The sequence below is a fragment of the Stylophora pistillata genome, chromosome 3 (assembly GCF_964205215.1).
Source record: "Stylophora pistillata chromosome 3, jaStyPist1.2, whole genome shotgun sequence".
NCBI lineage: Eukaryota > Metazoa > Cnidaria > Anthozoa > Scleractinia > Pocilloporidae > Stylophora > Stylophora pistillata.
In genome coordinates this window covers 14,382,501-14,408,872 of record NC_142521.1, presented here as the reverse complement: position 1 = coordinate 14,408,872, position 26,372 = coordinate 14,382,501, and the positions used below count along the sequence as shown (strand labels likewise).

Below are 26,372 nucleotides of genomic sequence, written 5' to 3'. Positions count from 1 at the left end.
AAAAATTACTTTCACCAGTCAATAATAGTCCAACTTCGCCAATGTTGCTGTTTTTATTTGGTATCGCGAATACTTGAAATCTATAACCATCCTCTGTTTGATGGTTTTTCATGATAGATAGTGTTTATTTACCCATCAGTAGCTATTCAACATCGGCACAGCTACCGACGGCTCCCATCCTGTGGTTCATGGCCAACTTCATAGTCCGAGGTACAGCCTGAGGCACGGGGCTCGTGTTCGGCTTGCAGTAGACCCACGACGTGAATGGATGGCACGTGGTTCAAAGTGTTTCATTTCATGTTTCACAGTGTTTCATTTCAACATGCAAGCTTAGCTCGGGGCCCTACTGTAGATGAAAATGAAGAAATGAGAGTCGCTCAAAAGATAATTCATCTAACATATATTCACCTTGTACCTATCATTTGCCTCTTATAAAAGGAGGCTGCTAAACCAGAAGATCGAAAGTTATTTTAAAACAGTGAAGAACGAATTTCTCTATGTCATTGTAGAAGTACAGAATCGCACAAGACTATTACCCACCTAAAGGAAAGAATAAAAAATTAGAGTTAAAACGATTTAATGACCGCAGAACTGTATAATTATCCGTTTTATACCGCCGCCCGGTTAGCTCATGTTGTAGAGCGCCGGAATGCCGAGCGGGAGGTCGTGGGTTCAAGCCCCAGACAAGACCAACACTCATGATTATAGAATATTAACTAAAGAGAATGTGCTGCCTTTGCTATGATATCAGTAAATTGTTAGACATCTTAGTCTTCTCGAGTAAGGACGAAAAACCGTAGGCCCCCATCTCCTGCATCGTCCCTGTACTGGCATGGTTAGCAGGGAAAGTTAAAGAACCCACACAGTTATCGCAAGAGTAGGGAACGTAGATCCCGCTGTTGTGGTCTGGCCTGTTTACTGGAAATTGGGGGCATCTGTTAGATTTGCCTTTGCTCGTGGTAAACTGCTCGTAGCAGTTTATTATTATTATTACTATTATTATTATTATTATAGGCAGCAGTTTAAAGCTTTTGTATGCCATATACAATAAGAATAGTATGACGGGGCGCATGAGCGTAGCCCGTTAACTACAGTGAAATCCAAATCTATATACTAAACAAAAAAAAACCCCTCGAGAAATAAAAAAGATAAGCTATTTCGGGTATCCAAATCTAAAATAGTCATTCTAAATTCTTTAAAAACCTATTACTTATTTCGGCTATGAAAGAGTTAATCAGTGACGATCACTTCCTAAGTTTCTAATAATCCGCAGAATTTTTGAAGGCAAAGAGTTAAATAGTACGCGATGTTCATTTTTCATGCTACAACTTTAAATGTCCGAGAGATATTTAGTGTTCCCGAGATCACAGCCTTCTGCATATTTTGAAGAACTCCCTTACTCTTGTTTCCGACCAACTCCTTCATTTCGGCTTCTAAGTCACGACACCATCCCCCTAATGCGTCCATTATGATATTATATTGTTTCACTTCATATCCTTGGTACTTCCGCTTTAATTCCCAACAAAGCGGTCCGTATTTCGAGGTTTTCTCCTAATTCTTTTTCCTCCTATTTGTAAACCATGGGCAGCTCATCTCTAGCGTGATGACTCGTCTCGATTCATGGTCGATAATACGCGCATTTATTGTTTTGGCTCTAACTTCTTGGTGCTCCGCAAATAAAGGAACGTCTCAGAATGCTTGAGTATTGTTCGCCTCGTACACTGGCTTCGGTTTTAATGGCGAGTACCAAGAGGGGACTGTTTCTACAAGGCCTAGGTCGTACAGAATTTCAAAGAGAAGTATTTTCAAGGCTGCGTTATGTCGAGTAAGATACTTATTCTGCGCGAGGGCGGTACAACCAGCCAAGACACGGGCGACACTTTCAGGGGCCTTACCACATGTGTCTGTGTGCGTTTTCTGGCAAGCATATAACCTCGTCGGTAATAATTGCTCGTAGAGTTCAAACATCCCCGCCACAGTATGTGTTGGGCACTGTTTCCAACTGCTTAGCCACCAATAACATCCGTTGAAGTTAAGACTCTCGTCTTCTGTTATCGCAGAGAGTAATTTCCCCTGCCAATTCTGCTCATGCATCGTTTCCCGTGTCTTCTCTTCCAAGACCGTTCTCAGCTCTACCTTCAATTTCTCTGCTGTTATCACCTCTCCACTATCACGTTTTATGCAAGCTGGACTTGGGTATTCCAGCTGCAACTGGAGACCCATCTCATCTGCATACCTTGCTGCCTCTTTAACTAACGAACTGTGTCCTAACTCTTCCGCTCTCTCTTCAAACTCACGAACCACCGCCATGGCTGGGTCGCCACTGCTATATAACTTCACTGCCGTATTTATCTTCGTTACTTTGTACTGTTCCTCGATCGAACGCAGGCCTCTCCCTCCCATCTCCCTTGGCAGGTATAAAATGGCAGTTGACCCGTTGTGATGTTTTCCTCCATTCTCAACAATTATCTTGCGAGCTTCTCTATCCAATTTTTTAAGCTCTGTCACCGGCCATTGTTGTGTCCACATCAGGTAGCCCATCGCTGGTAATGCAAACTGGTTCGAGGCTGTTACACGATCATATCAAACTCGCGGGGTACAAATAGTCTCTTACTGAATTTCATGACCACGCCCACTTCATCAGCCCACTCAAATCGAGTGCGATTTTTGGATGTTACATCATCTTGCCGACTCTCTGTATAAAAAGTTAACAATGTACCACCGAAATATTGAACTATGATATCATGGCTTTCCATTTTGTGTATTTTCGTACTACAAAGTAAAGTTTTTCCCTCGTCATTTTCACCTTTTCCTGAGCGGGTCCGTCAAAATTAAGCAGGCGTTCGTGGTCAAAACAAGACCGAGAAAGGAGTCTTGGGCTATTTCTCTCTTACGCAAGCGCATATTGAAAATGTACCGCCAAAATCAAAGAGAGGAACAAATTTCCTTTATTTTGATATGTAAATTGTCGAACAAGGAGCAGATTGAACCTCGTCAAATGGCTATTCAAAACAGCCACACCTTCCTCCTTTTGCTCGTTTTCTGTTTTATAAGCGTGAAAGCAGTGGGAGAAGAATCGGGTAGCTCGGAAAGCGCTTCACCATCGTTTACTTACGAAATAAACAAGTAAGATTTGTAAAGTTATTTTCCGAAAGAGTCGGAATAAATACATTTTTTTTCAGGTTAGATTGCTGTTTTTACCCTTAACGTCGTCCAATAAATTTTTGTTGCAGCCTACTAATCTATACAATTTCGAAGGAAAATATTCAGATGCTTCACCGTCCCCGAAGGGGGTTCTGTCCTGGTGTACCGGTTCACAAGGGAATTACCATTGTTCTTTCTTTATTTAGAAGTTATCGGTTAGCTATTGTGTATTGTTTGGTCTTTTGTATTGGCTCTTGTGAACCGATACACGCGGACAGAACCCCGAAGGGTCTCCACTCATCGAAGTGTGTACTGTAGCCAATGTAGTGAATTTTCAGTCTCTTGTTGGGTTTGTCAACCTCCGTGACCTCAATATCATACAATTTTGTATCTTTTCTCTGTGAAATGACCTTTTTAATAGGGGTGTATGCTGATTATTCGTTGCAGAATCGCTTTGGTTCTCTTATCTCTCTCTTTGGCTTGTCCGCCATTTTGAAAATTTGCTCAGGAGGGCATCTGGGTTAGCGGCCGCGCCAGGCTGGAACCGACAAAAACAAATGTCCATCGCAGTGGGGAAACAGTTTGATATGTATACTGAGAACAAATCAAACGTAACAAGCCTGGGGGTACGGCTTACAGCCGAGTATTTCTTTAAAAAAAAAAATTCCTACGAGGGAATATCGTAAATCTTATGTATATTCGGCTAAGAACCGCGCGATCATCAGCTTACACAAATTACTAGTCTTACTCAAAATTATAGTTACCAATTTACTTTTATTTGAATGGAGCCGTTTTGTTTAGTGATAACTACAAGAATGAGTGTTAATTCGTCATCTTCTTTGCTGTCGGCGTCAAGGCCATCCTATGGCAGCAAGTTCCGGCAATTTCAGCCGTGTGAATGTTATCATCTTCTGTGCCGTTGAGCGCGCTCGAAATCCCGCATTCTGCATTGCGGTCAAAATCATTCTCGAACCGAACCCAAGATGCATAATACACTTTAGGGGCTGGAGTGATGGACTAGATGGAAGATGAGAACAATCCTTCAATTAACTGAGTGCAACAACGCATGCACTAGAAGTGTGCTTTCGACATTCCTCAATGATTGACTAATGCCTCCTTCCCCTATTTAAGAACACGCTACAATGCAAAGTTCACTGTACACTATTCTTTTTTGTCAATGACTTTCATACTGCTCTTAACAGGCATTACCTTGAGGGGTCCTGCGACTGTACAATGATGTCTTAACAATGGAACTTGCCTCAATCGGTTTAATAGAAAGCAATAGATTGCCTCTTGGACTACAGCTTTGTTTAAAATAGAATGGGCTTAATGGAAGTCTTTCCCTAATGTTACAGCGCTAATCTATTTATCGTTAGTCTATTGATTGACAATTAATTGGCGTCTCTTTAGAACGCTTAATGGAAGTCTGTCCTCAAAGTTACAGCTCGAAGTGAATTTATTAATTGACAGTTAATTGGCGTCTCTTTAGAACGCCAAACAAGGCATTCGGAAAGCGAATGCTTTCCGTATGCTGCACGAGTTGTCTAGAGTAAAACAACCAAACATTTTTTCTTTATGTGAACGCTATTTCTGTTAACGCTTAAAGCCCGCAGTAAGCATGTTCTCGACGCTTTTTTTTCTTTTACTTTTTTTTTACCTCGCGGATTGGAATTTAACACAATTGCAAGCTATAGACGCGATTGCATAAGTTGATGCCTAACGGAATAAGATCGGCAATCGCCTTCAATTTCCTCGCATTGGAACAGTATATTTTTGCATATTACCACCTATAAGATATTCAAATTTACTCTTTTTGGCCTGTCATCAGTCCAATAATGACATGCTGTGTTTTTTTCCAAAATTAACATCTCACGCATTTCTTGTTTTTACGTTTAAGTCATTTGCCTTGAATTTTCGTATCACCATGCGCTACCTGCATGATTTCACCTGTATACATGCGTACACCATACCCTCAAACGCTTTTTGTTTTCAAAGTACCAAGTCATTCGCGAGAGAAAAGAGTAACCAGTGACTGGTTTATACAGGTGCAGTCGGTTTTGTTTTTGAACAACAATTTGAAGTTTGGTCTTATAGACAGGTGCTCAAATAACTCGCTTTGCGCACCAATGATCTAAAAACATATAATTGCATTTCCTTAAAGTCAAATAACAATAAATATATTTCCGAACAACCATCTTAAAAAGCTTATTCATAGAAGATTATACCGCTCTTTAATAAAGGTACCCGGTTAGTGCTGTTTGATCGTTTTTGTTACCAATTCAAATTCTCAGACACAAAAAAGATATGGATCTTGGAAAATGTTTGCTTTTACTGGTTTGTATTGTTGGCTGTCTTCATAATTCGCAAGGTGCTGTGGAGTATATTTCCTGTTATAGCTTTTATTTTCTTTATTCTTTTTTCGTAATTTCTAATAAGACGTTAGAGTTAGGTCAGAGCTAATAAGATGTTGGAGGCAGAGCTAGGTCAGTGGCAGTTTCTAAAAACTTGTGGACGGTGATGGTTGATCATAACTCGTGGAAAATTTCTTTCAAAGCTCGGTGGGAATCGAACCCACGACCTCCGTATTAAATCTACCGTTGCTCTGCCGACTAAGCTACGAGGTCGGACAAAGAAAGTTGGGGTCGATTAAGGTGGTGAATCACGGCGAAGAGTAAAGGCCCGTTTAAATGGTTTAAACATTTGCTTCAACATGCATTTAACACTTTGTTGCATTTTCGGTGCGTTTAAACAGGTCTTCCGACATTGTTGAAGACGTAAAAATGTCCAAAGGTTGTTGAAAGCGTATCTAATCAAGTTTAAATCGGTTTAAACTGTCATTCAACATTTCCTTTGTAGGGCGGCCTTTGTGAGGCATTTCAAAGGCCTCCGAACAATTTTGCTGTTTTCACGTCCAACATTTGCCCAACATCCATTCAACTTTTGTTGAACGAATGTTGGTCAAATGTTGAAACCGTTTAAACGTGCCTTAAGGGTACATATAAATATTTTACCGCGTACTCTGAACACACACAGAGAAAGTCGGGGTCGATTTGTGTTCATCTCTCGTAGATTAGTCGGCAGAGCAAAGGGGCTTTTCATAGGTCTCACTTAGCACTTTAATTTACGCTTTAGAGTTAATCCGCTGTTCCATCATTTGTGTTTATAGTGCTACGCGGCACAACATTTAAATGTATCTTCTTCTTAGTTGAGTAACTCCCCCTTTCCTTTTTGAAAAAAATATAGATATATTCACTTACCTTCTCTATTTAAAATAAATAGTTCTTAATGATAGAAAAGATCCAGGAAGGTTTTCTTTAAAGCAGTATAACTATATCATATAGAAACAAGTAGCCATAGAGTAAAAACTGTTGTTTCGCGTTAAGAGCAGAATATACACTTTTCTTTGACATTTTGTTCAAATTTGCATAAAAATATAATTTGAATTCTTCCGCCATTAAATTGATTTGATTTTACTCTGCTGCAGCTATCACACATGAGGCTACGTACGTAGCTGAATGAAGAAAGATAATGATCTAAAAATAGGAGACTTTTTTCTACTTTTAACATTCAAATCTGTGGCAACTGTCTTCTGTGCTTCTGTTTTCTGAAAGGTTTTCTTTTGTTGCATATTTCGTGAATTTGCGTAATTAAATTGAATTCCGTAAACATGTCTTATATTCATTTTCCACGCAAAAGAAGTGACTATGTAACCTCTGAAGCGAAGCCGAGAGGGAGTTTTCCGCTGTCGAAACTCAAACCGACAGCAAGGAAAATGTGTTAAATTATCTCTTTATGCGTTATTTGCGCGTCCAGGGAGCATTTGAGAGGTTTGGAGAGCACCTAAGATATTAGAAATACTCCAAGGGACATTAGCTCCGATTAAATCGGACAGGACTGTTGCGAAACCCTGAACGTGTGTATTGCAATCCTGTCTGATAGCCACCTGTCTAATTACATGTCTCTCCTGGGGAATTTTCTCCAACAGCACGTAAAACAGCAGACCACTCAACTGGATCCTGTAATGATAGAATCTCTGGCTGATGAGAGCTTTGTCCGAGTTGTTGTACTTGTCTGATGGTAGCAGCTCACATACACGGGTTCCTGTTTTGGAGACACTTGCCTCCAGGTTGTATGAAAAACACAAAGGGTCGGTAAGGCAGGCAAACCCACACTCGCCGTCCCTTTGAACCTCCACTGAATTGATCTTGCTGATGTTTAAATAGGAAAAGGTTTCTTCTACCATCTTCATCAGCCACACGTTGTCTGAGGATTCTCGACTAAAACCTTTGTTAGAAAAGGTCCGGACGTTTTTATCACCTATCACAGGGAAATGATTTCGTCACTTGTAAAGCTATCAATTGAACAAAGAAATTGAAATAAACAGAAAGTATGCTTTGTAGTACCTTGCGAGGTATGAAGACAGCAAAAAAGGAAGAGCAGTAAAGGCAAACAATAAGGGAGTCTAAGGCGAACCACCTCCATATCTTTTTTCCTGACAGACAGACAGACAGACAGACAGACATCTATATTTATACAGGATAGCCCCTTCAGTGTAGTAAACACTGGTATCAACGGGGGTCCTGTTACCCACCCATCCCACCCCAGGGAGGACATCCATCACACAGTAATCTCGTGCGTGGGAAATTAACGTCTCCTACCCCAACCCTGCAGGAGACGGGACCTCCATTTATTCGTCCCTATCCGAGAAGACTAGAATATCTAACCATTTCTTGATGTTAAAGAAAGGAAGCATATTCTTCTCAGTTAATTTTAAGACCCTGAGTGTTGGTCCGGCCGGTATTGAACTCTCGACCTCCCGCACAGCAGTCCGGCGCTCTCCCAATTGAGCTAACCAGGCGGCGGTTGTATTGCGTTGTTGCTTCACTCGATATGAATAATGTAACTAGGTCCATCTTCATAAGTTATAATTCTTAATAGTTACAGGAAGTTTTTGTTATTGGACCAGATCCTGATCAATGACCATTACGTAATTTGTAAACTGATAATGTTCAAAGGAAGTCCTTAGATCACCTGTCTTGGTGAGATCTTGATTATTGCTCAACAATTTAACAAAGCCAACTGCACCTGTATAAAACAATCCATCGACGTTGTTTTATCAGAGAATTGCTTAATTGCTAAACGGATCGAAGTAGAAATTAAAGCCTTTGAAAGTACGGGGTATATAAGTAACTTTCAACAAGAGATGAATTAGATGTTACATTTTGGCAACCTAAATACCCTCATCTGATCAATTTTAAACCCAAGCAAGCGAGTTTGAATATCAAAGAGATGGTAATGTGTGGCTCGCCGTTTGTTTCAAAATTACTCAGTTGGTGACAGGGAACTTAATTGCACGAGTTACTGTTAAATCTTGATGGTTTATTTTCCATTATCTATCTTGATATCGTTTTAGCTTACTGTTCCATTTCCTTGCTAACTTGATGCGAGAGACTATATAAATTCTCTTGCTTGATATCAATGCTATTCTTCCTTGATGTTAGTTTCTGCCCTGATATCATTAATCACCGTGAAGTTACATGTAACAAATTCTACTTTAGTTAGCACTTCGCCACTGCTAAAGAATAGGGTTTATGTTCCATTTCAGTGTCTTGATATCGAATCTTATTTTCTGCAGCCACTTTTCTAACTGTATATCAATTGGAAAGGACAAAGACATCACGCCAATTGAATTTTCCTACCTCAACCTCACTTTATGTAAATTTCACGCAGTATTTTCTTTTCTTTTCTTTTGTTCTTCTTCTTCTAGGTTTTGTTTTGTTTTGTTTTGTGACTGTTTTGTTTTGGTTTGCGTCAACTTCAGTTTTCAAATTGGAAAGGGTGAAATCAATAAGTATGTTGCAAAAAAATGTATTTGACATCCTTAAAAAAAGCTCTATTTCTTCTCTGCATTTCACAGCCGTGAAAAGGATGGAATGTAATGCTGCGAAATATTTACCGTGTAAAAGTTATTTAACAGTTTTTTCGTCTAAAAAAATGGGTCTTTTGTTCATGTGGACAACACAGCCCAACTGCCACTCATGATCAGAACCAAAGACCTCGCTAAATCAGCACTGAGGTCTCGGTTTTCTCACAATTTTTTTTTCTTTCCCCTTCTATGTAAATCAGTGCCAACAAGCAAGAACTGTTAGGGTGTTATACACTGACACCTACGAGAAAATTCGTCGAGAACGAAAGATAATTATTGAAGATACATGTAACAGAAGTTTATTTCTAAATGTTTTCATTCGACTGACGCGTTACACCGCATTTGCAATACGTATTTCATGATAAATAACGTGGGACTTTTATTATTGGTAATGGAAAGTTGTCAGAGCGCCGTGAAAAAAACCATAACATTTTTAGCTTCTTCTTCATCTTGTACAATTATTTAAAGAATAGAGTTTCTAATTTTCTCTTTGCGAAAATAACGAAAATGGATTAGGGTAAAGGCAGAAGTTGCAATATCAAGGATGCAAATTGATTTCAAAGTAGAAAATGACACTCATCACGGTGGTAAATTGATCTTCAGGGTGATAAAGTACGATACGTGAGTCACTGTCAAATTTAGGTCTGATTTTCGCTTTTGCTTAAATAGCACTGTCTACTGCGAGTATCGTGCATCATACGTATCTCATACCGCAGTTCAAAATATATAAACCTAATATATTTCATTGTATCTCATTTATCACTTTCACGGGCTTATTACGAATGAACCTAACGGTTATTGTATCTGATTTATCACCTCTACGGGTTTATTAGGAATCAACTTAGCGGGCTGCTTCTAGTTGGCTTGCTAGCTCAATTGGTAGAGCGGTGCACTAGTATCGCAGAGGTCAGTGGTTCGAATCCTAAACAGGCCTGATTTTTTTCAGGTCTGGATATTGCATCATACGTATATAATACCGCAGTTCAAAATATATGAGTTTCATATATTTTTTTATTGTATCTATTTTATCGCTTTCACGGGCTTATTACGACTCAACTTAGCGGCCTGCTCCCAGTTGTTAGCTAAATTGGTAGAGCGCTGCAGTAGTATCGCAGAGGTCAGTGGTTCGAATCCCGTACAAGCCTGATTTTTTCTCAGGTCTGTCTTATTAGATAAGATTCAGCTTGTACAAAGTGCTGCAATGCGTCTCGTCTCCTGCACTTCCTGTAATCAAGTTTAATGTCTTTGCGTGGGGCATGGTTGCCTATATTGCCCGAGCCAGAGGCTCATATAATCGCAAGACAACACCCACCCATCCCACCCCAGGGGAAGACATCCATCGCACAGTAATCTCGTGCGTGGGAAATTAACGTCTCCTACCCCTAACCCTGCAGGAGACGGGACCTCCATTTATTTGTCCCTATCCGAGAAGACTAGAATATCTAAACCATTTCTCGATGTTATAGAAAGGCAGCATATTCCTCTCAATTATTTTAAGGCCTTGCGTGTTGGTCCGGCCTTGAGTGTTGGTCCGGCCACTCGAAAATATGACCGAATTGCGCCAGTCCTTAAAGAGCTTCACTGGCTACCTGTAAAAGCAACGTATAATCTTTAAAATATAAGTTCTTACCTTTAAGGCACTGAAAGCTTTATTATTTCTTTAACAAATCCTGACACATCTAAGGTGACTGTTCAATTTTCATTCGCACACTAAAGCTCTAATTGTACGTAATAGATATCATGAATCCCGTGCATAATACTAGCGCCCGGACTAGATATCAGATTGCACGCTTCATGCAGGCTGATTTCAAACATTTATAACCTTTCGGCTATCGACATTAAAAAGTGCAATATCGCATAACGTATATTATCAATTTGGTATGTCTTGATTAATATGACATAACCTGAAACACTGAGATCACTGAGTTGGGCTAACTTTGTTTGTATGTGTGTGTCAATTTTGTTACTGATATTTTAAAAGTAAAAAATATGTCTTTCATTGCTTGTTCTTTAATATTAAATGGTGTAGACAGAATAAAAATGATGCCCTAATAAAAAGATTGCTTTAAGGACATATCGTATCATTTGCGCTATTTGGTCAGTAAGGCTCAGGTAACAGTATTGACTGAACGCAAGTCCCGTGGCATAAGTACGAGCGCTGCACAATTCCTCCGAAAGCTCTTAATTCTTTGCAAAAAAATTATAGCTAACAAAGCAAAAAATATTGAAAGACTGTTTTTGGTTTAAATATGTTGATGAAGTTCGCTCCAAATTATTTTCTTGTGTTAACGTGCTGATTTTGTACGTGTGCTAATTTTGTTTTCGGTGTGCTAATTTTGTTATCGATGTTCGTGTAATAACTTTGTCAATACATGCTAACATAGTCATATCGATCAGGACCGTATATCACCATAACGTGAACAGGTGATTTTCCCATGCTGATCATGTTAAAACGTATACAGTAAAAGCAATGTTAATATTAACACACATTACCCGTAGAAAAGCTCCCAGTAGGGACTTTAAGCAGTCAGGACGGCAACGCCACGGAAGACGTCGATTAAAAACTGAGTTTCTACTTTTAGTTAGAATTTCGAAAATGGCTGCATGTGTTTACCGTCTCATAGGGCGCCAGACCTCAAACTCAACATAACGCATACAAGTAGCATTGAGTTCCAAATGTAAATCAAAATAATTTTCCGCCGCGGTTTCGCTTCGCATACGACGCAAATTTTGGTGATTTCACGTTGTTGTTTTGCAAAGGACGTCTAAGAAATGTACAAAGTTTTAAAACGCACGTACTGGGCTATTCTTCTGCCAATTAGATCTATTGTTTTTCCACGCGTTCTCGTTGCCGTAGCCGTCGTGGTTTGTTTAAAGTCCCTAGTATTAGACATTGCACGCGAGTACCGCATTTTACAAATACTTTGGTATTTTCATTTTCTAAGTGGCGATGCATGCACCTCTGACCTAGCTATTTCAAAGCAGACGCAACCTTTCTTATCAGCAGAAGTCACTTTCAAGACATATGTGACTGTATGGGATGATCCACTGAACACGGTATGCTTTTTCAAGGTTCGCGAAGGGTTTCCTATTCAACTTTATTCCCGACTTTGTCTCAGTTTTCATTCATACTCAGGGTCTCAGTTTCCATTCATACTCAGGGTCTCAGTTTCCATTCATACTCAGGCTATACAGATACTAAATAAACGTTAAATCATGAACGCTATCCAACATCGATCCTACAGGGATATAAAGCTGTGTGCTCATCCGGGCAGGTTCTTAGGGGTAGAACCAGTAGCGGATGCAGAAAAAAAGTCAAAATAGGGGAACTTTTCTTTAATTGAGACCAAAAGCACTCATTCTTTTGGGATAGGCATTGTTATTCCTGTTGTAATTCATGTGGAAGAGGGAGAGACAAGTCACCCCGTTCCCCCTCCCTGTATCCGCCTTTGCGAACATTAGGAAAGAGATAGAAAAAGGTTCAGAAAAAGCAGAATAACAAATCATTTATACAAATACACTTTTTATTAGCGAGAATTAAGAAACCTATTTAAGAACCTAGCGAGCCTGATTCTCAGTCAAGCACCATTTATATAGGAACCTGTTCAAGCTGACTTGAAAAAAATCTAGGTTCTCGTAACAAGAGGTTTTATTGCATTACAATCGAAGCTGCAATTGTATTGGCCCAAATGTTTCACTTAAGTCATGTTGTTATAATATTCATGCGAGTTAGTAATTATAGTTATAGAATATTCTCTTTTATGAGGTATTGACTGTGCATCGTCACCAAATGGCTTCTTATTATTACCATAACATCTTTTACCATGAAAATGCACCATCATTGATCTAGATTGTCTGTTTGTTCGTTCTCATCAGCTTCAGTTTCATCCCTAACACTACTGACATCATCAACATCATCATTATCATTTGCAGCTTCATCTTCAAGTAAAGACAGTGTTGATTCTCCACTTCCATCCAAAATTCTTTTCAGCAATTCTTCATTTAATCTGTTTCAAAACAAGACTTCTTCCTTCCAAAGTCTTTGCAGGCTTGCTAGTTCTTGGATTAAGGATGCTCTCTTCACTAGAAGAAGGTTCTTGTGACTTGGATTATTTTGAGTGGAAGCCTTATCGATCCAAGAATCAACTTTCTGTACTTCCTCAGAAAGAAAGGTCTGAAACCTTTCAACCTCTGCTTTAAGAAGAATGATTTCTTCGTTGGCCCTTTTTTTCAACAAAAACACATTTATGATATCTATTTTTGTAGAATGGGCTAGAGTGTTACGTTGACGATCCACGTTGACTGCGCTGTAAATGGTTGATTGCGGATCTTTCACTATAACAAAAACTTCATCATCTGACAAATCACCAAATTGGGCTGTTCTCAAAGCTTTCAGTTGGGGTATGAGCAGTTTGACACTGGCTGCTATCTTGGTAAGTTCTTTGTTCAGCTTTTTAGCAATAGCTTGTCCATCTGCAAAGACAGATTACAAAATAAGGTAAATAAATATCAATTAAATAAATAATCTGATTACACTACAACCTATCCAAGCCCACACCCAGATAAGCCAGGCACTTCCCGAGCCTCTGTTTTAATCATTCTGTGCACCTGTCTAAGACACACACATAAAGCTGGTCTTCAGAGTGTTTATCACCATTATCATGTCATATCAAGAACCTATCATTTACCTGCATACTTTTTCTTCATTCCCAGAACAAAAATCCGCTCCGCTGCTAGGTGGTGTAGTTTTTTGAGTAACTGACACCCTTGTTTAAGCTTGAGGCGAGCAAGAACCTCTTTGAACAAAGAACTTGCCACAGTCCACTTCCTTTGAATTCCTTGTTGCCTCTCAATAGATGTTTGCAACTTCTCAAGCCTAAATAATATATTACAAACAAGGATATCAGAAAGAAATATCACAACTGGCACTGAGTTAAAAATACTGAAGCAAGCATGCAATTACTTTTTAAGATACTTTTCCTTGACACAAAATTTGATTCCTTAGAAGAACCATAAAGGGATTAAATACCATACACATGAGTATGCAGTTGAAGAATTTAATGAATCTAATATTACATAATAATTTGTTTATACATCAGTGTCAAATGTTTTTGCATTTTACTGTTTTGATTTTGATTCACACTTATTTCCTACCTAAAAACATTTTTTGTTATACAAAGGTGTAATGGATGAATGAATTTTAGAGATTTATTTGTGAGATTTACAGTACAAACCTCTGTAACTGTTTCTTTATTGATTCAACTTCCTGAGCAGTAATCTCAGAATTGGACTGCAATTTAAACCTAGAAATAATAATGTCAAGTTTTATCATTGTTTATACTGCATCATAAGTACTTGTAACACAGCACTAATCAGCTACAACATCATTTTATTGCAGTGATCACTTCCCTGAATAGTAGATAATTATTACTGATTGTTAAGCCTCCCATGGAAACTCAAACATGCCATGCACCAATCAACTTCAGTCATTTGTTTGAGTTTAGTACTGTATAGATGATCCTTGATAATCCAATGTGTAACTTGAATGATTTGAATTTCATTTGTGGGCTCTGGTATAAATGTGCCATATTTGACTGCCAAAATGTATGTGATGTATTAAATAAGGGCAGTTGGGGAGAATGACTAATTTTATATTTATTAAAGTTAATAATTGAAATAATATTGGGAAATATAATAATAATAATAACAAAAATAATAACAATCATTATCATCATTATCATCATCAAAATTCCTTGTAACTTACTTAGGATCGTTTGCAATGCTAAGGCTTTCAACATACTTCTCATCCCATTCCAGCTCTATAGAAAATAAAATAACTATAGTAAATTATTATATCTGCAATAATTCCACGATGATTTGATGAAATAACATACAGTATATTTAGTTACTACTATTCAGATCTAAGTAGTAATGACTGTACCTAGTTAACACAATCAATCTAAATTTTAGTAAAAACCCATTTCAAAACACATGCCAATTTGAGATCAACTGGTTAAAATTAATGGCCACAGTCATATCACATGATAAAACATTTAAAAGATTGATAAAAGAATGAAATGTCCATATCAGTTGTGAGAAGCTGGGTTCTTCTGTTGAGATGCTGCTCCCTACTTTTTGCTATCTACTCAAATCTACAGATTTGAGTGAGAGCTCCAAAGTGAACATTTCACCACACTGGAAAAAACGGATTAACTCCAATACCTTCATCACTGCTTTCAGTGGACACTTCTGCCTCAATCCACATCTCAATATCTTGCTCTGTGAAAATGTACCGCCAAAATCAAAGAGAGGAACAAATTTCCTTTGTTTTGATATGTAAATTGTCGAACAAGGAGCAGATTGAACCTCGTCAAATGGCTATTCAAAACAGCCACACCTTCCTCCTTTTGCTCGTTTCCTGTTTTATAAGCGTGAAAGCAGTGGGAGAAGAATCGGGTAGCTCGGAAAGCGCTTCACCATCGTTTACTTACGAAATAAACAAGTAAGATTTGTAAAGTTATTTTCCGAAAGAGTCGGAATAAATACATTTTTTTCAGGTTAGATTGCTGTTTTTACCCTAAACGTCGTCCAATAAATTTTTGTTGCAGCCTACTAATCTATACAATTTCGAAGGAAAATATTCAGATGCTTCACCGTCCCCGAAGGGGGTTCTGTCCTGGTGTACCGGTTCACAAGGGAATTACCATTGTTCTTTCTTTATTTAGGAGTTATCGGTTAGCTATTGTGTATTGTTTGGTCTTTTGTATTGGCTCTTGTGAACCGATACACGCGGACAGAACCCCGAAGGGTCTCCACTCATCGAAGTGTGTACTGTAGCCAATGTAGTGAATTTTCAGTCTCTTGTTGGGTTTGTCAACCTCCGTGACCTCAATATCATACAATTTTGTATCTTTCCTCTGTGAAATGACCTTTTTAACAGGGGTGTATGCTGATTATTCGTTGCAGAATCGCTTTGGTTCTCTTATCTCTCTCTTTTGCTTGTCCGCCATTTTGAAAATTTGCTCGGGAGGGCATCTGGGTTAGCGGCCGCGCCAGGCTGGAACCGACAAAAACAAATGTCCATCGCAGTAGCAGCTCATCGCAGTGGGGAAACAGTTTGATATGATAATCAGACAAGGGACTTGACCAGATGAAAGACATTCTGCGAAGATAGTCCTTGCTGTGCCTTCCAACGACATCCTCTCCTCTTGCCCCAACGTCTCCAAAACACCCAAGAACTTGTACTGATTGCCCTCTTCAAGGCTGGAAATACAGATATTCTCATCTACCCTTAGCCCCGTGGCGTCATGGGTAGGGGTATATACCCCACTCCGTGCATGAACGACCGCACACTTTTTGGGGTTCCATTGGAGTCCGACATCATCCATTGCAGTCTTGGTTGACTCCATAACACGGCTTAGTTTACTCTCCGAAGACGCAAAGACCTTTAGATCGTCAATATACAGCAAATCTGTTACCTTTACACTAATTGGCTCAGATAGCTTATAGCCCTCACTGGCAGTGATCCTCCACGCAATAGAATTGAAGCAAACCGTGAAGAGTCTGGGACAGAGAGCATCACCCTGGGGTAGACCTTTAAGAAACCTGATTGGCTCAGATCTCTCGCGTCCTAGCTTTGTTGTCGCCACCACCCTTGTGTTCCAGCTCTTGCTTAACTTCTCTACCGTCCTTGACAACCGGATAGGGAATCTATGCAAGATCATCATCTCTTCCAACCAACCATGGTCTACCGAGTCGTACGCCTTTTTGACGTCAATCCAAGCCATACTCAAATTACGCTTTCGCCTCTGACAATCTAAGGTCACAACTCTGTCAATTAGTAAATTGTCTATGGTTCCGCCACAGCCTGCGCGTGCACCCCTCTGAGCTCCACCCATTAGACCATGCGTTTCTAGATGTTGATTTGCAGGTCCTAATATGCACGAAGTGAACCACTTGTACAAAGTATTTAGAAAGTTTATCGGCCTCTGGTTATCACTTGTGAATTCTCAGGGTCTCGGAAGTAGTGTGGTTTTTCCTTCAGAGAACCAGGGTGGATACTCTACATTGACATTCGCTATAGCCTGAAACGACATGGTCACACCTTCAATGAAGCACTTGTGCCTTTTTCCACCAAAAGTTGGTCAACCTATCTGGACCCGGGACTCTTTAGTTCTTTTTCCTTGCGAGTACCCTTGTAGCTTCCACGGTGTTTAACTTCCAGGCCTTCTCTGACGGGGCAGGAACTCGACTATAAATTGCAGACCTTATATCCTCGAGCTATTGGGCGTTTCTATTCCCAGTCCCTTGACTTTTCCAGAGCTGTATCCAAAAGCTACTCGCCTCCACGATATTCTCAAACATCTTTCTATTTTCATTTTTGTCATCCACTGGCGTGTGCTTCGGGCACTTGACTTCTTTATCCTTGTCCAATGACTCTCATGTTAGGGTAAACCTGGCCCGCGTCTACTTTAAACGGGTAATTTACACGTCTTGCTTCCACGTGCTTCTGTCTCCGGTAAAATCCTCTCTTAAGTTTCCTGAGAAGTGATCTTTGCTTCTCCATATAACTTACTAATTCCGCCGCCGAGACGTGTTTACACTCCTCCTGTAAAATAGTTCTGTTCCGTTTCCCTTTCTTCGTTAACTTCCCATTGACTCTCACACGATCCAACTCAGCCTTTGCAATTGAAATCTTTGTCCTGATCTCTCCCACCTCAGCCATATAATCCCTCTTGCTTCTGTCATCTTTAACACGTCTTCATGGACCCTGCTTTTTCCAACCCTTTGGAAAAGAAACGCAGCTACGACCGAATATAGTACACAATTTGCAGTCTATTGGTAGCTAAATGGATTTTCGGTCGTAGACATATTGTGCTGCTTCATTATCCAGATCGTTCATCGTAGATTTTTCTTTAATCCTCGTGTCTATTTCCCGGTTGATGAATTCACCCTCTTGAGTGTAAACCCGCGCGAGAATAGGAGCTGCCACGTCCACCAACGCACGTGCCTCTTCTTCCAGGCTGTTAACTTGTTCCTCTAGGATTAAAGCTCTGTCGACCGTATGCAAATCTACGGACTCGTTTGAATTAGCATCTTGAAAATTCGTTGCGCAATTAAAAGTCATATCTCTAGGAGAATTAGTGTTTTGAATTTCTTTTGAGCCAACACAAGCAGAAATCAAAGCTTTCACATTGCCCAACGACTTCTCTAACTTCGCCGCTTGATCCCGTAAATGTTGGCTCGTAAAGCCCATGTCTTCATATCCTTTCTCCTCCCAAAGATCTTTCATTGTCTTCATGTAGCCTTGCTTTCGGCCATTATCGGAACGCGGCGGCTCTTCTGCATTTGCCAGTAGCAGCGCTTTCTTCTTACAATCCATCAAATCTTTCTTCATTGTCTCACTCCATTTTGTCCATCCTTTTGATCGCTTTTGGCTCTCGCCATCCTCCATACTCGTCATACCCCATTATAAAAGCTACTAACCGAACTTGTTAAATTTATCCAAATTAAAACGAAGACAACAGTCACTCATTCAGGCACCAAATTGTCTTCCAAGAAACCACAAAGTAGACCGAAAGACAGTCCACAAGGCCTTTAACTCTCTAAATGTGTAGTGGCGCTCCAAACTCGGCTGGCTTTCAGTAAATCCTGAACTTCCGCATGAGTCGACGTAGCACGTCTTACTTACTTGCCGCCATATCATTATTATTATTATTATCATTATTATTATCATTATTATTAAATGTAATGAACGAATTACTGGGCTGTGTCCTGTAAATTGAGCCGCGGGCCACGCGCCGTGGGACTGCTTTGGGAAAACCTCGAAAATTTCGGCGTTTAAATGTTCCATTCACACAAAATCATGCTGGATACCCAGATGTTAAAAAATTAAAACCCAAAATCAGTGATATAATACTTTAACTGGTGTGTGCGTGTGTCTTTTTTTTTCACGTTTTGTTCAATGAATTCTGGAAAATTCTCTTCATTATGAAATTGTGGTAGGGTTTTCTCATCAATAATAGGTCTGCATCGTGGCAATGCTGATAATCTTATCTCAGTGATTTTTATTTCATAATTAGCATGTTAACTCTGTTCCATGGAATACGATTTGGGTGAAAGATCTTTAGGTTCGATTAGCAATACCCTCGCTAATTTAAGCTATAATGATAATGTGTCGGTCGTATATCTTCTTTGTTCTCCTGGCAGCAAGTAAACTCTATGCTCTTGAAGGCAACCACGAAGGTTTGTTTTATGTGGGGGTATCATGACGTCCATTTTCATGTCCAAGTTTTTCTGTTAGGTTTCCTTTGAAGTCAAACTGTTACGTTACCTATATTAACTGTTATGTTTCCTCTAGAGGGTCCTTCATTTCTATCGACATCGAAAATATTAATTAATTAATTTAATTAATCAGTTAATTTCGGCAGGGGACGTTAAAGAACCCACATCACGAGATCACTGTGATGTGGTCTGGCCTGTTTTCTGGGAAGGGGGGGAGGGGGCATCTGTAAAAATTTCTCCTTTATTAATTGTAAACTGCCACCGGCAGTCTGAAAAAGTCCCCCGCACAGTGTTGTAAAGCGCTTTAGAGCATTTACATGGAAATGCGTTATTTAAATCGATCTATATTATTATTATATTAACATTCATATGGTATAAATAGATATGTCATTATATTCACAATAGCGTTATCTCTTTTACCCCTTGCAGGTAAAAACCCACTATGATGTTAGGTGTCTGTGACGCTTTTGTCACACACCTGTACTCCAGATAGGTTCCACTGAATTGTTCCGGAAGTTAGATTTCAAAACGCAAAAATCTTAGCTAGGGTTACAACGAACCTAATCTCTCGATCCGCGATCAATCGATCGATTCCTTAATCATGAAAATCATATTAAATATATAACATTTCTGCGCCTTTTCTGTAAAGTAGTTAAGTTGAATATCCAACAAAGACACCTACAATTATCGTTAATTATAAATAAGATACCGTTTTTAAATAAATACTATAGAATATGATTTTCTTTATAATTTCTAACATAAGCATTAATGAAAACCTACTAATTTATGCTATGATTTCTTTTTTGTAAATGATCGTTTTGCAGTATATGTCGACCTAATGGTTTTCATAAACTTGGGCTTAACCTCGTACATGGTAAAAAGCTTTGTTACCAAAGCGGTTCCTCTTATAAAGAGGAACAAGGGTAAAGGCGGGTGGCTTTATCTTTGGAGTGCAGTATGAACCACTGAAGCTTCCTCTCCTAACGTTATTCCTTAGTTTTTGTGGTCCTAAATTGTTGCCAGCAGGACTGTACCGTCCAACCACGTAAACACAGACATATCCAGGAAATTTGATGTTCCGTCCGACAGAGTAACCAACTCCGAGCTTTCTGCTTCCCGACCATACGACTTCGGTAAAGTGTCCCGTATCGGAATTGAAATTTGGCTCGTCAAAGTTGTACTGACACACCTCATCATACCTGTAAAGAATTGAAAGGAAAGAAGATATGTTCATAATTCTGCAAAATTATCCTAACTGGTGGTCCAAAACCAAAGCTCAATGTTGTAATTACAACCAAAAGGAACTAGTGTGTTAACAAGATTCTTTTTCAGTAATTAATCTATTTTCTTTAGAGATGTTCTACGGTTCATAGTCTGCATTTCTGTATGAGTTTAATTTGAGAATTCATCTAACCCTTGAATTTCAACTATATCCGATTTGTTTTCGCGTAAAATATGATGATCTTATTTCATAGTTGAAGCATCCATACATTGAAAAAAGTTGAAAATGAAACTTGAGGCTCTCCTGTTCACCGGACAAAGGTTACTACAGTAGTAGTAGGAAACACTCTTACCAGCGTTTAGCTACATTGCGAGCCATTTTTTGTACTTTCTTGTAGGTCAGGGGGCCATTGCGAGCAGGAACACAGGACATTCCAATGTTCTCTCCCACTCCTCGTCGTGCAAGAATTTCACTTGATTGGTGCTCCAAGACTCCCAGAGAGGCCATTTTCTGAGCGTAGTTTTGAGCATCACACATCATGTGATCATCCAGTTTTAGGTCAGGGGAGCCGTGGACGCGTCGGTAGGCATTTTGCGTTTTCTTTAAGTCATTGGCGACTATTATTACATAAACTAAAATGGAAAATAAACCGAATGTAAACATTGGAATAGTTTCCATTTCGTTCCGCAACCGGAAAACGCACTCGTTGTATTGGGCAGTATTAGAGAATTGTTTGATATTTTGGAAAGGTACATCATCTAGTAGTGGTTCATTACTTAGATTATCATCATTACTATCATATTTAGTTTACCATCGCCATTACTAAAAAATTGCATCAATATTTATTAAATACATTTTTAAAAGATTTTTTTATTATCGCTATAATCAATTACTCTTACCATTTAAGGGTCGTGGGCAGGCCCCACCAGGTGGAGTGGGTGTAAGCTGAGCGGCTGGAGTTGAGACTGTGGTAATCTGAGAACCAGTACCGGTGCCAGTAGTAGGACTAGTGCCAGTCTTTGGACCAGTGCCAGTGGTTTTACCGGTGCCTGTGGTCTTACCAGTGCCAGTAGTAGGACTAGTGCCAGTCTTTGAACCCGTGCCGGTGGTTTTACCAGTGCCTGTGGTGCTACCAGTGCCAGTAGTAGGACTAGTGCCAGTCTTTGGACCCGTGCCGGTGGTTTTACCAGTGCCTGTGGTGCTACCAGTGCCAGTAGTAGGACTAGTGCCAGTCTTTGGACCAGTGCCAGTGGTTTTACCGGTGCCTGTGGTCTTACCAGTGCCAGTAGTAGGACTAGTGCCAGTCTTTGGACCCGTGCCGGTGGTTTTACCAGTGCCTGTGGTGCTACCAGTTCCAGTAGTAGGACTAGTGCCAGTCTTTGAACCCGTGCCGGTGGTTTTACCAGTGCCTGTGGTGCTACCAGTTCCAGTAGTAGGACTAGTGCCAGTCTTTGGACCCGTGCCGGTGGTTTTACCAGTGCCTGTGGTGCTACCAGTGCCAGTAGTAGGACTAGTGCCAGTCTTTGAACCCGTGCCGGTGGTTTTACCAGTGCCTGTGGTGCTACCAGTGCCAGTAGTAGGACTAGTGCCAGTCTTTGGACCCGTGCCGGTGGTTTTACCAGTGCCTGTGGTGCTACCAGTTCCAGTAGTAGGACTAGTGCCAGTCTTTGAACCCGTGCCGGTGGTTTTACCAGTGCCTGTGGTGCTACCAGTGCCAGTAGTTGGACTAGTGCCAGACTTTGGACTAGTGCCAGTAGTTGCACTAGTTCCAGTCGTTGAACCAGTTGGTGTAGTCGAACCCGTTGTAGGTGTAGTAGCTGTTGATAATGAAGAACCACCTTTAAAGTTAGGATTTGATGATCCTGATTGGCCAGGTCGAATTTTCACACCGGTCAGCTCGAAATTAAGGTTCCCATTCTCTAAAATGGCAGTTCCCTTCAGATTGAACTTCGCGGGTGGGGGATCGTCCTTTAATCTTCCTATACAAAACACCACACAATTGTAGAATCGCTAGAATTTTTTCATTAGATGCGTAGAAACTATAATTTCGATTTCTTTCAAATAAAATTGTTTTTGTTTTTTTCTTCCTTTGGTAGAGCTTCTTTGTTTTTTGTTACTTGATCGTCTTTTTTTTCCTTTCAACTTTGGTAAGTTCAGTTTGGCAACTTTGCTTGAAATCTTTTAAAATGTTTGTTGACCCACCCCATTTAAATCTAGGAACCGTAGTGTGGTTTTAAACTCGAAGCAATGTAAGGGTGTCCACATCCCCTCTTTCAAACTATCCTTTTTGCGATTATTGTGGGTGTTTTTCTAATATTACACGATTATTTTCTAATTTTCCTTTGACACAAAAATCTGGTAATTCATGTTGGTACTTTTCTTCATTATCGACTTTGTTTTCACAGTTATTTTCAACTTAACTTACGTTTCTTTTTGAAGCCGAACGCCTGACCAATTTTTTGGCCGGCCTTTTCGGACCATTTTCCAAGTGATTTAAACGATCCCTTCATCTTTCCTTTCAAGCTGCTCTCTTCCGTTTCTTTTCCCTTTTCTCCACCTTTAGATTTACCAAATAACATGCTTTTTCCTTGCCAAAAGGTCAATTGCAGTATCAGTAGCAGTAAAGACAAATGCAACACTTTCATCTCCTTCCTGATGAACATAAGCAGAAGAACGTTATTGCGTCAGAGAAGTTAGCACGTGCTTGCTAACTACTCCTTGTTGTGTGATTGAAAAAACTGTACAGGAATGATATTGGTTAACGTACCTTACCGCGAGAAAAATGTGGAAAAAATCGACCGGAAAATAATTTCTATGTGGGCTGTAGTAGAAGGAATTAAATATGAGCCCGATTGCCGTGGCTAATTGATCATGCAGGTTATCTAAAGACTTCCCTTATTGGTTAAGAACCTAATGGGGGTAATGATATACTCTTTTTTTAAGATTGATAACCTGTTGGACCACACAGGCCTCTATTATGGTGCCTTGAGTGTTCTTATAAACGAGGGCGTGTCGATAAATAGTCATTGCTAATGGAAACTGCCTATCCAGAAGTGAATGTGCTAGACAATGTTTATAGTAATTTATGGATACTACGCCGGCTTTTGAAAGCATATAATTTTAAAAGCGTTGTCACCGAAAGATAATTTACTTCAAGATCCACAAATGCTACTTTTTGTAACCCAACCTTAGCTACGGTTGTCGTTGTCATTTCACTCAGCGAGCTAATGGATTCTGAACTGGTGACCGTTTTATGAAGTGCTATGTAAGCTAATACATACTGGAACATTCAGTTGACGACATCGCAAAAATATCATTAAGAGATCAGATCTTAAACCTTGACAATTTTTCCTTCCAAATGCACAACTCTATTAGTCTAAATTATAAAGGTTGTCTCCTTAGAAATACATCAAGCAAAAGTTAGGCGTTCGCGATCAGACAGGTTACAGGAAAATCTTAATCATGTCCCGACTAGATGTGAATACGAGCACATTCTAGCATTTGAATAGATTCAAAAGAAAATTATGCCATCTATAAGAATGGACTTGATGACAGGTTGTAGCTTGCAGTTCGCAGATAATCGTCAAAATCCGCGGACAGTTCGTCTCCGGGCTAGACATAAACGGTAGGAGTGAGTCCTACCCAAAAGCACCTGCAAGGTCTCATAGCTTTCTCCAGCGTGCTGACTCCTTAGCCAAAGCATTTCTGGTACTCTGAGAATAAATAACAACTATTACACACCTTTGAAATGGTCGTTATTGTAAATGTTTCTCTACAGGCTACTTTTATACTTTGGGTGAACTACGTAAAGAGTGGATTATTTTAGTTCCCGCACGAATGTAGATTCTACAGAAACTCAATCGAATTTGACAGGGTGAAAATAAAAAATTCAAGATTTAGTCAATTCTCACCCACTCGCACAATTTTAATTTCTAAATATAAAGCTTCGACAGACCTTTTACGTAGATTTGTGGATTTGCTTTTTGGGGTCTGCACCACATTCCGACGGGCCTGGAACTAAACAAGATGACTGGACAACGAAAAATCGCTCATCCATTTACTATGGGATAAATTTCTTCCTTTTGTCCCCATCAGTTGTCACCTTCACGAGTACTGAGGGCTCATTCGAATTGTTGAAAGTAAATAACCGGCTCGTAACACTTGACGATATAGGATTTCCTGCGTTATCCTCACCAAATGCAAATTAATATCCCTACCGACAAAAATATCTCTGCTCTATCATAGTAACACGAACCACGCCATTTACCTGGAATATACTTAATGAATAATCTTATGTACAAACGCCACCAAACTCTGATTTTGAAAAGCTTGTTTACTAGCTACAAACGACAGTCTCCCTTCGGTAGATTTCAACATTCATTGGTACCATAACAGCGAGTTATTCACGACATTCACAAACAGCCGAACCAACCAGATCGACCTAACTGAACCGACGGATTGAAACTGGCCAATCTCAACTCGCTAATCCAGCATTCTCAGACTAACGCTGACCTAGACGAGCAGACCACTTCAAGAACCATTTTCAATCCCGATTTCGAAAGATCTATAGTCTATGAAGCAAGGAAAGTGCTGGTGTCATATTTTGTTTGTCGGAATAACTCTTGCCTTCAGTAGTAGTTGAATCTCTGTGAAAGCAAGTAACTAATAATACAGCAGATTTAGAAATGGACCCTTTTGATTTCTTTCCCAGTTCGATGAAATCCGTTGAAATCGCTCATTTTCTTACGAGAGAAACTTAAATCTAACAGCAGTTGGAGTATCAAACACTGCATTTTACTATGATTAAACGAAATTTAGAACATAGCTAGCAGAACCGCCCAATCAAATTCAATAAACCTAAGCGTGCTCAAAATCCCGATAGTGCACTCTGATAGCGTCAGCAAATCGCTTCGCCAGAAATTTTTTTTTTTCGCTCGAGCAGCCACTGTTAGCGCGGGGAAAAATAATACATTTCGCAACAATAATGGATACAAACAGAAACTCGGCCTACTAGTTCGAAAATGAAGACAATGTCGGGACCTTTTCCCTTGGGCTAGAGTTCTTAAATGAGACAGAAAAAGAAAAAAACAACGGAAAAGGAGACTCGGCATCAGCGCCGTCACGATTCACTTCAACTGATATTGTTGTCCGTTTTTTGCGTCGGATTCAAGAAGCTAGAGTTGCCCTCGGCTATCGCCTCGGACAACTCTTACGCCTCTTTCGTGCTCTCCAAACATCCCGCGTGCTCCATAACTCGATAGTGTACGCTAAAGCATGAACTAATTGTTAATTATTCGCAGTATAATTACTGATCCCCATGAAATTCTATTGTTCTCTCTCTGCATTAAATCAACGATTGTAGTCTTTAAGATGACAAAACAACTGTATGAGGAAACGGAGGCAGTCCTTTTTGTTAGCAGGGAAATTATTAGGGGTAACATAATTAAACGCGCTAAATAAGCATGCTGCAATATTAAAAAATATTGCAGTGTCCAGGCTGCAATGTTAAAAATATTAAAAATTCAAAAAAAAAAAAAATTAAAAATGAAAATATTAAAAATATTGCAGTGTGCAGGTTACAATTATAAAAAATAGTGCAGCTTGTTTTAGGAAATTTAATGTATAAAGCGCACCAAAACTGATAGCTTAACACATTGTTAACATCACCGTTTGCTTTTAACTCTCGTTCATTGCAACTTAATTTTTTGTTTCGAAGTACCACTTTAATCAACTAAAACTTTCAAACACTGAAAATAAATACAATCGCGGAGACTGATAGTATGGAGCACAATCTAT

General features: G+C 39.6%; 2 protein-coding genes and 2 pseudogenes across 5 annotated transcripts in view; all 4 read right to left on the bottom strand.

Annotated features, from left to right (window-relative positions):
* Positions 1–1,121: 1,121 nt before the first annotated feature.
* On the bottom strand, positions 1,122–17,952 carry LOC111330990 (uncharacterized; annotated as a pseudogene).
* On the bottom strand, positions 12,574–15,963 carry LOC148734650 (uncharacterized). The gene is made up of 5 exons (XM_088754135.1): positions 15,293–15,963; positions 14,835–14,889; positions 14,305–14,373; positions 13,759–13,946; positions 12,574–13,543 (listed from the first exon to the last, which is right to left on the bottom strand). The coding sequence occupies exons 1-5, from the start codon at positions 15,333–15,335 to the stop codon at positions 13,083–13,085; spliced, it is 816 nt and encodes a 271-aa protein (XP_088610261.1). The 5' UTR covers positions 15,336–15,963; the 3' UTR covers positions 12,574–13,082.
* A 1,159-nt stretch (positions 17,953–19,111) lies between the features above and the next one.
* Positions 19,112–23,522, bottom strand: LOC111330992 (uncharacterized). Of its 3 annotated transcripts, none has more exons than XM_022936010.2 (5): positions 23,344–23,522; positions 23,002–23,228; positions 21,476–22,555; positions 20,929–21,208; positions 19,112–20,553 (listed from the first exon to the last, which is right to left on the bottom strand). In XM_022936010.2, exons 2-5 carry the CDS (start codon positions 23,219–23,221, stop codon positions 20,214–20,216), a joined length of 1,920 nt encoding a protein of 639 aa, XP_022791745.2. In that variant the 5' UTR covers positions 23,222–23,228; positions 23,344–23,522; the 3' UTR covers positions 19,112–20,213. The 3 variants fall into 3 exon arrangements, with proteins under 3 accessions (XP_022791745.2, XP_088610259.1, XP_088610260.1); XM_088754133.1 differs by having other exon boundaries at positions 23,349–23,522; XM_088754134.1 differs by having other exon boundaries at positions 21,476–22,393; positions 23,344–23,520.
* Positions 23,523–25,885: 2,363 nt separating this feature from the next.
* Positions 25,886–26,372, bottom strand: part of LOC148734649 (zinc finger MYM-type protein 2-like) — a 2,084-nt pseudogene continuing 1,597 nt past the window's right edge. Inside the window, exon 2 of the transcript XR_015999359.1 lies at positions 25,886–26,372. This exon is cut by the window's right edge and continues 1,314 nt beyond it. The product of XR_015999359.1 is annotated as a zinc finger MYM-type protein 2-like (transcript).